The following is a 13,056-nucleotide window of genomic DNA, read 5'->3' as shown; positions in this document are numbered from 1 at the left end:
CAGGCCTGGGTCCAGTTTAAATCATTTATACTAGAAAGAATTCTGTGAGCCTGTGAGGCCTGGCACACCTGGAGCAGCTCCCACAGACGAGCGTAAGAGGCCCCCGGGCTCTCCTTCTGACTAGGAACATGCTCAAAGCCGGGTGGCTCAAAGCCGGGCCTGAGTGCCTCCTCTCTGACCTGAGAGTGCTGAGATGATACAGCGTTCTTATTTGTACCATCCGTCTTCAAAAAGAAAGGTCATCTTTCTGGTACCTGGTCTGATAAAGGTTGTCAAGAGGCAACTTCTGACTACAAGAAATAATTTCAAAGAATGAAAGTGGTGCTTGACAGGTCCCTAGGGGAGGGGACGCATGATCAGAGGCTGAAAGTCATGGGTCATTTGTCATTTAACAAATGGCAGGCATCTCCTACTGGTGGGTGCTGTGGTCATGCACTAAGTTCCCACTAAGTGCTGGCCAGCCCACGCCTTTCCCCTGCTCTGTCTGAGGGCAAGTCGGAGCCCAAGGTGAAAGGCTAGGAGAAAAGAAAATCTTCTAACCAATCCAGTAATGAGGCACACCTTAGAGATACAGGGATTTGGTCTAGACAGTCAAAATTCAGTGACTATCACAATAAAATGAGTCAAAACGAATTTTTTGGTTTCCCAGTGCATATTAAAGCTATGTTTGCCCTACACTGAGACCCATTAAGTGTACAGTAGCATTATGTCTAACAAAACAATGAATGCCTTTTTAAAAAAAAAATTTTATTTATTTATTTGAGAGAGAAAGAGTGTGAGAGAGAGAGAGCGAGAAAGAGCAGGAGCAGGGGGAAGGGCAGAGGAAGAGGGAGAAGCAGACTCCCCGCTGAGCAGGGAACCTGACGTGGAGCTAGATCCCAGGACCCTGAGATCATGACCCTAGCCGAAGACAGACGCTTAATCGACTGAGCCATCAGGTGACTCCAAAACAATGAATGCCTTCATTAAAAAATGCTTTACTGCTAACCAACATCTGAGCTTTCAGCAAGCTGTAATCTTTTGCTGCTGGAGGGTCTTACCTCCATGCTGACAGCGGCTGAGTGATCACGGTGGGGGTTGCTGAAGGTCGGGGTGTCTATGGCAGTTTCTTAAAACAAGAGAATAAATTTGTTGCACTGCTGGACTCTTCCTTTCCCAAATGATTTCTCTGCAGCAAGCGATGTCTGGTAGCATTTCACCCACAGCAGAACTCCTCTCCAAACTGGAGCCAGTCCTCTCAAGCCCTGCCACCTTATCAACTAAGGTCATGCAATGTTCTAAGTCCTTGTCAGATTTCAACCATCTCCACAGCATTATCACCAGGAGCAGACTCCAGCTCAAGAAATCACCTTCCTCGCTCTTCCACGGAAGCACGTCCTCACCTGTGCAAGTGTTATCCTGTGAGGGCAGCAGGTCGCTCGCCTCTCCGGGCTCCACTTCTGGTTCTCTGGCTGTTTCCACCACATCTGCAGTGACCTCCTCCACTCGGTCTTGAACCCCTCAACGTCCTCACCAAGGCCAGAGCTCACTTCTTCCAAACTCCTGTTAGTATTGACATTGAGCCATGGGAACATTTTCTTAATGGCGTCTGGCATGGTGAATCCTTTCCAGAAGATTCTGAATGTATCCCACCCAGATCAAGTGGAGGAATCACCATCCATGGCATCTACTGCCTTGCAAAATGTGTCTCTTAAATGATAAGACTTCAAAGTCAAAATTACTCCTTGCTCCGTGGGCTGCAGAACAGACACTGTGTTTGCAGGCAGGGAATGGCACTCATCTTGCCGTATGTCACCAGAGCTCTTGGGTGACCGGGTACAACGTCAACAAGCAGTCATATTTTGAAAGGAACCTTTTTTTCTAAGCAGTAGGTCTCAACAGCGGGCTTGAGACATTTAGTAAACCTCGCTGTGAACAGATACGCTGTCGTCCAGGCTGTGTCGTTCCCTGGGTAGAGCACAGGCACAGGAGAGGTAGCACAATTCTTAAGGGTCCTAAGAATTTCCAGAATAGTAAAGGAGCACCGGCTTCAGCTGAAAGTCACCAGCTGCATTAGCCCCTAATGGGGAGCCAGCCTGTCCCTTGAACCTCTGAAGCCAGGTGCTGACTTGTCCTCCGGCGAAGACAGTCCAGAGATGGCATCTTCTCCCCACATAAGGCTGTTGTGTCTACATGGAGAATCCGCTGTTTGGGAGCCACTTCCATGGGCGATCCAAGCTGGATCTCCGGCAGAACCCGCTGCAGCTTCTCCATCAGCACGTGCTGCTCCCCCCAGCCCCTCTGTGTCTCCTTAAACCTCACGAACCCACTCTGCTAGCTGCAGACTTTTCTTCTGTGGCTTCCTCACCTCCCTCAGCCTTCGTGGACTTGAGAGTCAGGGCCTTGCTCTGGATTAGACTTTGGCTTAAGGGAATACTGGGTGGTGGTGGGGGGTCTTATCTCCTATCAGACCACCCAAATTTTCTCCCTGTCAGCAATGAGGCCGTTTGGCTTTCTTACCATTCATGTGGTCCCTGGAGTAGCACTCTTTTTTTTTTTTTTTGGAGCAGCACTCTTAACTTCCTTCGAGAACTTTTCCTTGATATTTGCAATGTGGCTGTTTGGCACAAGAGGCCTACCTTTCAGCCTATCTCGGCTTCAGACATCCCTTCCTCACTAAGCTTAATCATTTCTAGCTTTTCATTTCAAGTGAGTTATGTGTGACTCTTTTCACTTGAGCACTTAGAGGTATTACAGGGTCATTATTTGGCCTAAGTTCCATATTGTTGCGTCTCAGGGAACAGGGAGGTCCAAGGAGGAGAAAGAGGGAAACAGCCAGTGGGTGAAGCAGTGAGACGTGCACAACACGCACTGATTATGTCCACCATCTTACATGAGCGCTGCGTGTGACGCCCCCAGACAAGGACGACAGTAACATCGGAGATCAGAGATCACGGTCACAAATATAATTATGAAACGGCTTGAAACACTGCAGGAATGACCGACACGTGATGCAGACATTAGGGGAGCCCACGCGGCTGGAAAAGCAGCTCAGACAGGACCTGCTCAGCACAGGGTTGTGACAAACCTTCCGTCTGTAAAAGAGGCAGTGCGTGCGAAGCACAGTAAGGCCACAAGCAATGAAACGAGGTCTGGTGCACGTCTTCACCGGAAGCAAACAGAAGGGCTTACCTGCACTGAACTGCACTAAACTCTGAGGTGCTCCCGGAGTGAAAGAGGAATCAAGCTCCTCCAGGCCTGCTCCCTGCTTCGTGGGCCACCGGTCTCTCCCTGTGAGTGTGGTGACATGGCCTGTGTCCACAGGAATGGCTCCCAAGGCAGCAGTCTGCCCCCAGTGCACCACCTCAGGGGTGCTGCCTAGCCCCATGGCCAGGCCTGTGATCCGGCCTTCGAGAGATCCTAAGGTGCCTCCAGGCAACGTGAGACAGAGCCAAGAGTTGGTGAGAATAGGGATCTGAGAAAGGGCTTCTGAGATGCTTGCGGCTGGAGTGACCAGCCCTCCAGTGGGACAACACAGGTGCCCTGATGATGCCCCCGGGGAGCACACACCCCCATTATCAAGCGTGGGGAACTTAGGGATGAGCTGCGCTTTCTCCGAATGCAGGCAGAGGGGCTGCAGAGAAGAAAGGCCTCCAACCAACAGGCCGCATGTGCAAGGGTATGAAGATGTGAGGACACTCAAGAAGTACGTGTACATCACGAAAGCAGACAGTCCCCATTTGGGGTGCAGGACACCCGGCTGGAGAAATCAGTAGGGGGCAGCACCACACGGGGTCAGGAGAGCCAGGCCCACAGGGCTCCAAGCTAGGGATGCTATGACAGGATGGGATCCACACCACAGGAAGGCCTGTCATCGGTCGCACAGAGCAGGAACCGGGGCAAGACTGGCATCAGCGAGACCATTCAACTGTCTGCCTGCCAGGTAACCTGAGGAAGACATGAACTAAGCCAGTGACCCCAAAGCCTGGATGTAGAGAAACATCCAGGGCTGATTTGGTGACCAACTGGATGGGGCAGGTGAGGGCAGGGGATACACAAACCCCTTGGAATGTAGGGGAAATGGCAGGGTGAGAAACGGCCGTAGGCAATGGTCCACACCCAGAAGTAGATGTCCTTACAGAGGTGAAGGGACAGAGCTACACAGGGAAGGGTCGAGAAGGGTGTCAGAGCCCAGGAGCTCCACACCCAAAGGGTGACTGGAGGGACTGCTTTCCCTAAAATTAAATATTTGATCATACTAATTTAATTCTACCTATTAAATTTTTTAGTGAATTCTAAGATGCAAAATATTAAAATAAAGTATTATTTTGAGACATTTAACTGTTACACTATTTTGTTGGAACAGAGCCCAGAGTCCTAAATAGAACTAATTTAGAAATGGGCTCTTCTCATGCTTACATGAGTAACACTGCCTATATTTGACCAAATTAAATAAAACCGACCTACTAGAGATCAAAGAGAACTAAAATGAAAACCAAGGTCCACTGCTGATTGACCATATTCCCAACAGTGAGAGTGACCAGACCCTATGTATGGCCACCAAGGGCTCCACCACAGCCCTCCTGCCCAGGCACCTGGGTGGCCGGAGGGAGCCCGGTGGGAGCCTCAGGCTCAGGATGAACAGTTTCCCAGGCCCCGGGGGTTCATGCTGTTCTTACCTGTACACAATTCTTTCCCTCTGCAAATCCTCCAAGCCACAGCACAGCTCGGCGGCATAGAAAATAGCTCTCTCCTCATCAAAGCCAGGGTTGCCCAAGTTGTGGATGTGAAACTTCAAGTCCCCTCCATTCATAATGGTTAGCACCAAGCACAAGAAATCTCTGGTTTCATAAGTGTAGCACAAACTAACCTAAAGACAACAGCATCATAAAAAACAAAGCACAGACACCTGCTCATTCCTTGGTGATTTCCTCTATTTGTGAACATTATTCATACACTCCGTGTTAGGTTTATCACGACAACACCGGAATCCCATATGCTTCACCAAAATGCATTCCATGCATCTGGGGCTTCTTGGACATTTTAGCTGTCCAAGATCTTACAGAGTTCTATACTGAGAGGAGAGAACGTTCTATAGCTAAGTGGGTAGATGGCAAAACTTCACAGGGGTGCCTGGGTGGCTCAGTGGGTTAAAGCCTCTGCCTTCGGCTCAGGTCATGGTCTCAGGGTCCTGGGATCGAGCCCCGCGTCAGGCTCTCTGCTCGGCGGGGAGCCTGCTTCCCTTCCTCTCTCTCTCTGCCTGCCTCTCTGCCTACTTGTGATCTTTGTCAAATAAAATCTTTAAAAAAAAAAAAACTTCACAAAGACACTTAGGATCATGATTCATTGAAGGTATGCTCTAATTGTTGAGCACTTATGTTCCACACTTCTAGAACACCCACGTTCAGCATACAAGTTAAATTAAAGTTAATACTCCCTCCCACAGTGCAAGAGAGGTCTTGCCACTGCACATCCTTCCAACATTTCATGTTGTCAGTCAATGCTGCTGAAGGAATAGTTGTCTCTTACTGTGGTTTTAATGTGCATTTCTCTGTATATACAAATACAGGAGACACTTGTCATACTTTTTCATATACTTATCCATTTGGAACTACTTGTATGAAATACCTGTCCAAGTTTTTTGCCCACTGTTCTGTTGGTTTGTAGGACAATTTACACATACACACACACACACACACACACACACACACACACATCCTGCTGGGATTTTGATTGGGGCTGTATTTAATTCATGTAATCTATTTATCAATTTGGGAAAACAAATATCTTCATACATTGCATCTCCTAATCCATAAACCTGGTATCCTTCCATTTATTTCATCTTCTTTAATTTCTCGTAATGGCATTTTACATCACAGTGTAGAAGTTTTGCACATTTTTAATATATTTTTGCCTAGATTATGATGTTTCTTGATGCTATTGTAAATGGTATCAATTACAAGTTTTAATTTTCTAAGTATTTGTGGCTAGTATTGTATCTAATAACTTGGCTAGATACACAATAAATTATATAAAAAGTGTTGGCCTGTCCCCGTGCATTACCATGTTGTGGGCCAGCCAGGGTGGGCTGTGGGAAGGAGGAGGGGATACGAATGACACAGGTTCAGGTCATGACCCATTGATCAACTGTAAACAGAGAGGAAAAAAATATAATCAAGGATGAAGGAAAACTCACAGAGGTAATCAAAAACTACATTCAGACAAATAAAACGGAAATCAACTTTTCAAAACCTATGGGACACAGCAAAAGCAGCTCTAAGAGAGAAGATCATACCAACACAGGCCTTCCCCAGGAAGTAAGAAAAATGCCAAATAAATAATCTCACTTTATATCTAAAGGAACTAGAAAAAGAACAAAGCCCAAAGTTAGTAGAAGGAGGAAATAATAAAGATCAGAGTGGATATAAATGAAAAAGAGATTAAAAACAATAGAAAAGATCAATTAAACTAAAACCTGGTTCTTTGAAAAAATAAATAAAATCAATAAACTTCTAATTAGATTCATCAATAATAAATATATAATTTTTTAAAAAATTAGAAATGAAAGAGAAGTTACAAGTGACACCACAGAAATACAAAGAATCTTAAGAGATCAGTATGAACAATTATACACAAACATACTGGACAACCTAGAAGAAATGGGTAAGTTCCTAGAAACCCAATCTTCTATGACCAAATCACATAAAAACAGAAAATATGAACATACCAATACAAGTAATGAAACTGAAGCAGTAATTTTGAAACTCCTAAGAAACAAAACTCCAGGACCACATACCAAACATTTATTTTTTTTTTAAGATTTTATTTATGTATTTGACAGAGAGAGAGAGAGATCACAAGTAGGCTGGGGTGGGGGGTGGGGAGCAGGCTCCCCGCTGAGTAGAGAGCCTGATGCAGGGCTCGATCCCAGGACCCTGAGATCATGACCTGAGCCAAAGGCAGAGGCTTAACCCACTGACCCACCCAGGCGCCCCCCTACCAAACATTTAAAGAAGAGTTAGTACCTATCCTTTCAAACTATTCTAGAAAAATTGAAAGAGGAAGGAAGGCTTCCAAATTCATTTTACAAAGCCAGAATCACCCTGATGCTGAAACCAGATAAAGACACTACAAAAACAAAGAAAATTACAGGACAGTATCCCCAGTGAACATAGATGTAAAAATCCTCAACAAAATATTACTAAATCCAATTCAAAAAATATATTAAAAGAATCAAGTGGGATTTATTCCAGGGATGCAAGGATGGTTTAACATCCACAAACAGATCAAGGTGGTACACCGTATTAACAAGATGAAAGATGGAAATCATATGGTCATCTCATTAGATCCAGAAAAAATTTATGACAAAATTCAGTACCCATTTATGATAAAAACTCTCAATAAAGTGGGTATAAAAAGAACATACCTTAACATAATAAAGGTCATGTATGACAAACCCACAGCTAACATTATCCTGAATGGTGAAAAGCTATAAGCTTTTCCTCTAAGATAAGGAACAAGACAGAGATGCCCACTCTTGACACTTTTACTCAACATAGTATTGAAAGTCCTAGCCATAGCATTTAGGCAAGAAAAAGAAATAAAAGGCATCTAAATTGAGAGGAAGAAGTAAGATAATTTGCAGATGACGTGATGTTATATATAGAAAATCCAAAAGACTCCATCAAAGAGATCTGAGAACTAATTAATGATTTCAGTAAAGTCACAGGGTACAAAATTAACATACAGAAGCAGATTGTGTTTCTCTACACTAATAACAAGCTGTCAGAAATAGAAATAAAGAAAACAATCCCAGGGGCACCAGGGTGGCTCAGTTGATTAAGCATCTGACTCTTGATTTTGGCTCAAGTCATGATCTCATGGGTTGTGGGATCAAGCCCCACATTAGGCTCTACACTCAGTGGGGAGTCTGCTTGAGATTCTCTCCCTCTGTCCCTCTCCCCACTCACATGTGCACATTCCCTCTCTCAAATAAATAAACTTATCTTAAAAAAAAAGAAAACAATCCAATTTACAATTGTATCAAAGTAATAAAATACATAGGAATAAATTTAACCAAGGAGGTTAAAGACCTATACTCTGAAAACTGTAAGAGACTGATGAAAGAAATTGAAAACAACATAAAAAAACGGTAAGATACACCATCATCATGGATTGGAAGAATTAATATTGTTAAAATGTCCATATTACCCAAAGTAATCTACAGATTCAGTGCAATCCCTATCAAAATACCAATAGCATTTTTCACAGAACTAGAACAAATAATCCTAAAATTTGTATAAAATAACACAAGACTCTGAAGAGCCAAAGCAATCTGCAGAAAAAAGAAAGCTGGAGGCATCGTGCTCCCTGATTTCAAACTGTAATAATGAAAATAGTACAGTATTGGTATAAAAACAACCACACAGATCAGTGGAATAGAATAGAGAACCCAGTAATAAATGCATATATATAGTCCATTAATATATGACAAAGGAGGCAAGAACATACAACGGGGGAAAGAGAGTCCATTCAATAAATTGTGTTTGGAAAACTGGACAGCCACATGCAGAAGAATGAAACTGGACCACTACCTTTTACTACACACAAGAATTAACTCAAAATGTATTAAAGACTTGAACATAACAAGTAAAACCATAAAACTCCTAGAAGAAACCATAGGAAGTAAGTGCTTTGGCATCAGTCTTAGCAATATTTGGGGTGGGGGACACAGTCTACTGAGGCAAGAACAACAAAAGCTAAAATAAATGGGATTACGACAAACTAAGAAGCTTCCACACAGTGAGGGAAACCACCCACAAAACAAAAAGGCTATCTACCAAATGGAAGAATTTTCAAATCACATATCAGATAAGGGGATAATATTAAAAATATATTTTTAAAAACTTACATAAATTAATATGAAAAATAACCTGATGGAAAAATGGGCAGAGTACTTGAACAGATTTTTTTTTTAAAAGATCTTATTTATTTAATTGACAGACAGAGATCACAAGTAGGCAGAGAGGCAGGCAGAGAGAGAGAGGGAGGAAGTAGGTTCCCTGCTGAGCAGAGAGCCCGATGCGGGGCTCGATCCCAGGACCCTGAGATCATGACCTGTGCCGAAGGCAGAGGCTTTAACCCACTGAGCCACCCAGGTGCCCCGAACAGATGTTTTTCCAAAGAAGACACACCGACGGCCAACAGGCACATGAAAAGACTCTCAATGTCACTAACCATTAGGGAAAGGCAAATCAAAACCACCATCAGATTTCACTTCACACATGTCAGAACGGCTAGCATCAAAAAAAAAAAAAAAAAAAAAAAGAAATAACAAGTGTGGGTAAGGATGTGCAGGAAAAGGAACCCTTGTACACTGTTGACGGAAATGTAAGTTGGTGCAGCAACCATGGAAACCAGTACGGAAGTTGCTCAGAAAAGAAAAACTAGGGGCACCTAGGGGGCTCAGTCGGTTAAGCATCTGCTTTCAGCTCAGGTCATGATCCCATGCTCCTGGGACTGAGCCCCACATCGGGCTCCCTGCTCAGTGGGAAGTCTGCTTCTCCCTCTCCTCCCTGCTTGTGCTCTCTCTCGCTATCTCTGTCACTATCTGCCTCTCTCTCACAAATCAATAAAATCTTTAAAAAAAGAAAAAACAGAAATACCATATGATCCAGCAATTGTACCTCTAGGTGTTTATCCAAAGAAAATGAAAACACCGATCCAGAGAGATATCTGCGCTCCTAGGTTCATCGCAGCCTTATTTACAACAGCTAAGACACGGGAGCAACCTCAGTGCCCACCCACAGATGAAAAGATACAGAAGATGTGGTCCATACATACGATGTGATATGACTCAGCCATAAAGAAGGCTGAAATCTTGCCACTTCCAAAACGTGGACAGACGTAGTGGGTATGATGCCAAGTGCAATAAGTCAGCCAGTGAAAGACAAATGCCATATACTTTCACTCATATGTGGAATCTTAAAAACAAAACAAACTAATAAACAAAACAGAAACAGACTCTGGCATGGAGAATGAACTGTTGATTAACAGAGTAGGGAGGGGCTGGGGGACAGAAAGGAAGTGGAAGCGATTAAGAGGTACAAACCTCGGGGCGCCTGGCTGGCTCATTCACAAGAGCACACAACTCGATCTCGGGTTCGTGAGTTCAAGCCCCATGTTGCGTGTAGAGATTACTTAAATAAATAAGCAAACTTTAAAAAACAGAGGTACAGACTTCTAGTTATAAAACAAATAAGTCAAGGAGATATAATATACAACATAGGAAATATAGTTGATAATATTGGAATAACAGGGTGGTGATAGATGGTAACTAGACTTATCACAGGAATCATTTCATAATGCATAAAATATGGAATCACTATGATGTACACTTAAAATTAACAAGATATTGTCAAGTCAATTATATGTCATTTAGGGAAAAAAAGGATGAAGGAAAATATTTCTAGGTTCCTTGGGAGAGGCCAAGAATACAGAAACAAAAATCTTTCCTTTAAACAGAATAAACCACTGACTGGTATTATGTCCCTTTCACAAAGGTAGATTATGGATTTCTGTGTTTCAAGGTAGTTACACAAGCATATTGGAAAGAACTCCATGACGAGCCAGTTGTATTAAAGATTTTCGTGGAATGCACGAGGAGAGACCTGTCACACCCAGAGGTAAATGTAGAGGATGGCAGTGCAGGCCACTCTGTGCAAAGTCTGTCCCCCAGCGCAAAGCAGCAAACCTCAGTCCTAAGAAGTGATTTGGAGGAGGTAAGCATGATACCACAAGTCCTTTCCTAAATTTTCTTTCCCTCTCCCTCTTCACACAGACCCGCCTGTTGCCACAGATGCTCCAGGAGATACAAAGTGGGGGACAGTAGCTAAGTTTGGGGATGAACATCACAGCACCTCATGCACAGCACAGGGCATGGGAGAGTCCCGGTTTCACCCCAGCACTACTCGTCCGAACCCTGCCTGACACAGTGAAGGTGGGACTTGACGCTCCATACGTTTGGGGAACCCTAGCCAAAAGTAAGCAGTACATTGGGCCGGTGTCAGACTGCAGCCTTGCTGAGACAAGGACTCAGGACCGTGCCTTCAGGCTCCAGAGGCAGTGGTCCCACAGCCCAGGATAAGCACTGCCTCCCGGGAGAGGGGAGGGCCCTGACTGGTAACAGCCTGCTGCAGGGTGTAAGGAGAAGCCCACAGACCAGGCCCCACTGCTTTGTGTGTGTGTTCAGTAAGAAATGGATAGGGAAGAGGCCACCAGCACAACCAGACTGTCCTCGGTCTCCATCCCCGCCACCAGCCCAGGCAGCCCAGCCCACACCCCTGCCGGCGTGGAGGCAGTGCCGGTGGGCCCAGCAGCAGGGGGGCCCAGCAGCAGGGGTGCCCAGGAAAGCGGTCCTCACCGCGCCATCCCCAGCAAGGACTAAACCTAGATACTCACTACAAATCTGCTATGCACTTTTTCTAGGATTCTCTTTTCGTTGAGAGCCATGGCTTCACCTTTCCTCCTCTTTATTCTTTTTTTCTCTAGCTTCTTACATGCATACATCTTTCCTGTAGCTCGCACTTGACAGGCACAAACCTAGTTTTTAAAAAAGTGGAAAAAAGGTTTCTACACACCTGCCACCTCTTAGGCCGCCACCACCACCACGACCACCAGCAACCAAATCCCGTTTCTCCAGGATAGCCCCACTGGTGAAGAGTCGCAAGGGGCTAGTGGACTGGACAGGGGAGGAGGGGGTCACGCTCTGCCTGCTGCCCACAGGTGATCACAGCATGTTGGGTCAGCCAGGGTCTCCCTGGGTCCTTCAGTCCTTGCACAAGGCCACAGTGTTCAAAACTAAACTGATTCTTCTTTCTTTTAAAAGTTTAAGAATATAAGAAAAAATATTGCATAGAATTCATAAACTCTCATGCTTAGTTATTAAAATACTGTTTACACATCACTTACCTTCCCACTAGGAAAAAATGTCCAAAATCACAGAAGTGGAGATGGGGCTATAATGAGCTCCCAAGTAGCGATCCCACAGCTTCTGGGCTGTCAACATGGGGCTACCTTGTTTCCTTCAACTCCCATCCACTGCCCGTGCACACATACACACAGACACACACACACCACACACCTACACACACCTGCCACAACATACCGCACACTCACCACATGAACCTCAGACATACCCACCGCGCGCACACACACACACACACACTCCCCACACACACCTACTGCATACCACAGGCACGTACACACCTCACACACATAACACATGTACATACCACACATATACAGATACGGTCTCCTTATAAGCAAACATGAAACATGTATCATTTTAATCCATCAATAACATGATCTTGTTTGTTTTTTTTTAATTTTTTAATAAACATATAATGTATTTTTATCCCCAGGGGTACAGGTCTGTGAATCGCCAGGTTTACACCTTTCACAGCACTCATCATAGCCCATACCCTCCCCAATGTCCATATCCCCACCACCCTCTCCCGACCCCCTCCCCCCAGCAACCCTCAGTCTGTTTTTTGAGATTGAGTCTTTTACGGTTTGTCTCCCTCCCGATCCCATCTTCTTTCATTTTTTCTTTTCCTACCTCCCCCCAACTCCCCCCACATTGCATCTCCACTTCCTCATATCAAAGAGATCATATGATAGTTGTCTTTCTCCGATTGACTTATTTCGCTAAGCATAATACCCTCTAGTTCCATCCACGTCGTCGCAAATGGCAAGATTTCATTTCTTTTGATGGCTGCATAGTATTCCATTGTGTATATATACCACATCTTCTTTATCCATTCATCTGTTGATGGACATCTAGGTTCTTTCCATAGTTTGGCTATTGTGGACATTGCTGCTATAAACATTCGGGTGCACGTGCCCCTTCGGAGCACCACCTTTGTATCTTTAGGATATATACCCAGTAGTGCAATCGCTGGGTCATAGGGTAGCTCTATTTTCAGTTTTTTGAGGAACCTCCACACTGTTTTCCAGAGTGGTTGCACCAGCTTGCATTCCCACCAGCAGTGTAGGAGGGTTCCCCTCTCTCCGCAA

The 13,056-nt window shown here is 44.7% G+C and overlaps 1 protein-coding gene across 5 annotated transcripts in view; it reads right to left on the bottom strand.

Annotated features, from left to right (window-relative positions):
• The window catches only part of GRK4 (G protein-coupled receptor kinase 4), a gene marked incomplete at its 5' end in the record, with an annotated part of 87,534 nt that overhangs the window by 29,819 nt on the left and 44,659 nt on the right, over positions 1-13,056 (bottom strand). For all 5 annotated transcript variants that reach the window (XM_080797069.1, XM_080797070.1, XM_080797068.1 and 2 more), the window contains 2 exons: positions 4,659-4,849; positions 11,440-11,580. In XM_080797069.1, the coding sequence (XP_080653195.1) occupies positions 4,659-4,849; positions 11,440-11,580 (332 nt within the window). The remainder of the gene's footprint in view (positions 1-4,658; positions 4,850-11,439; positions 11,581-13,056) is intronic.

This window comes from Martes martes (assembly GCF_963455335.1).
Source record: "Martes martes genome assembly, chromosome: 2".
NCBI lineage: Eukaryota > Metazoa > Chordata > Mammalia > Carnivora > Mustelidae > Martes > Martes martes.
This window is presented reverse-complemented; position numbering and strand designations above follow the sequence as displayed.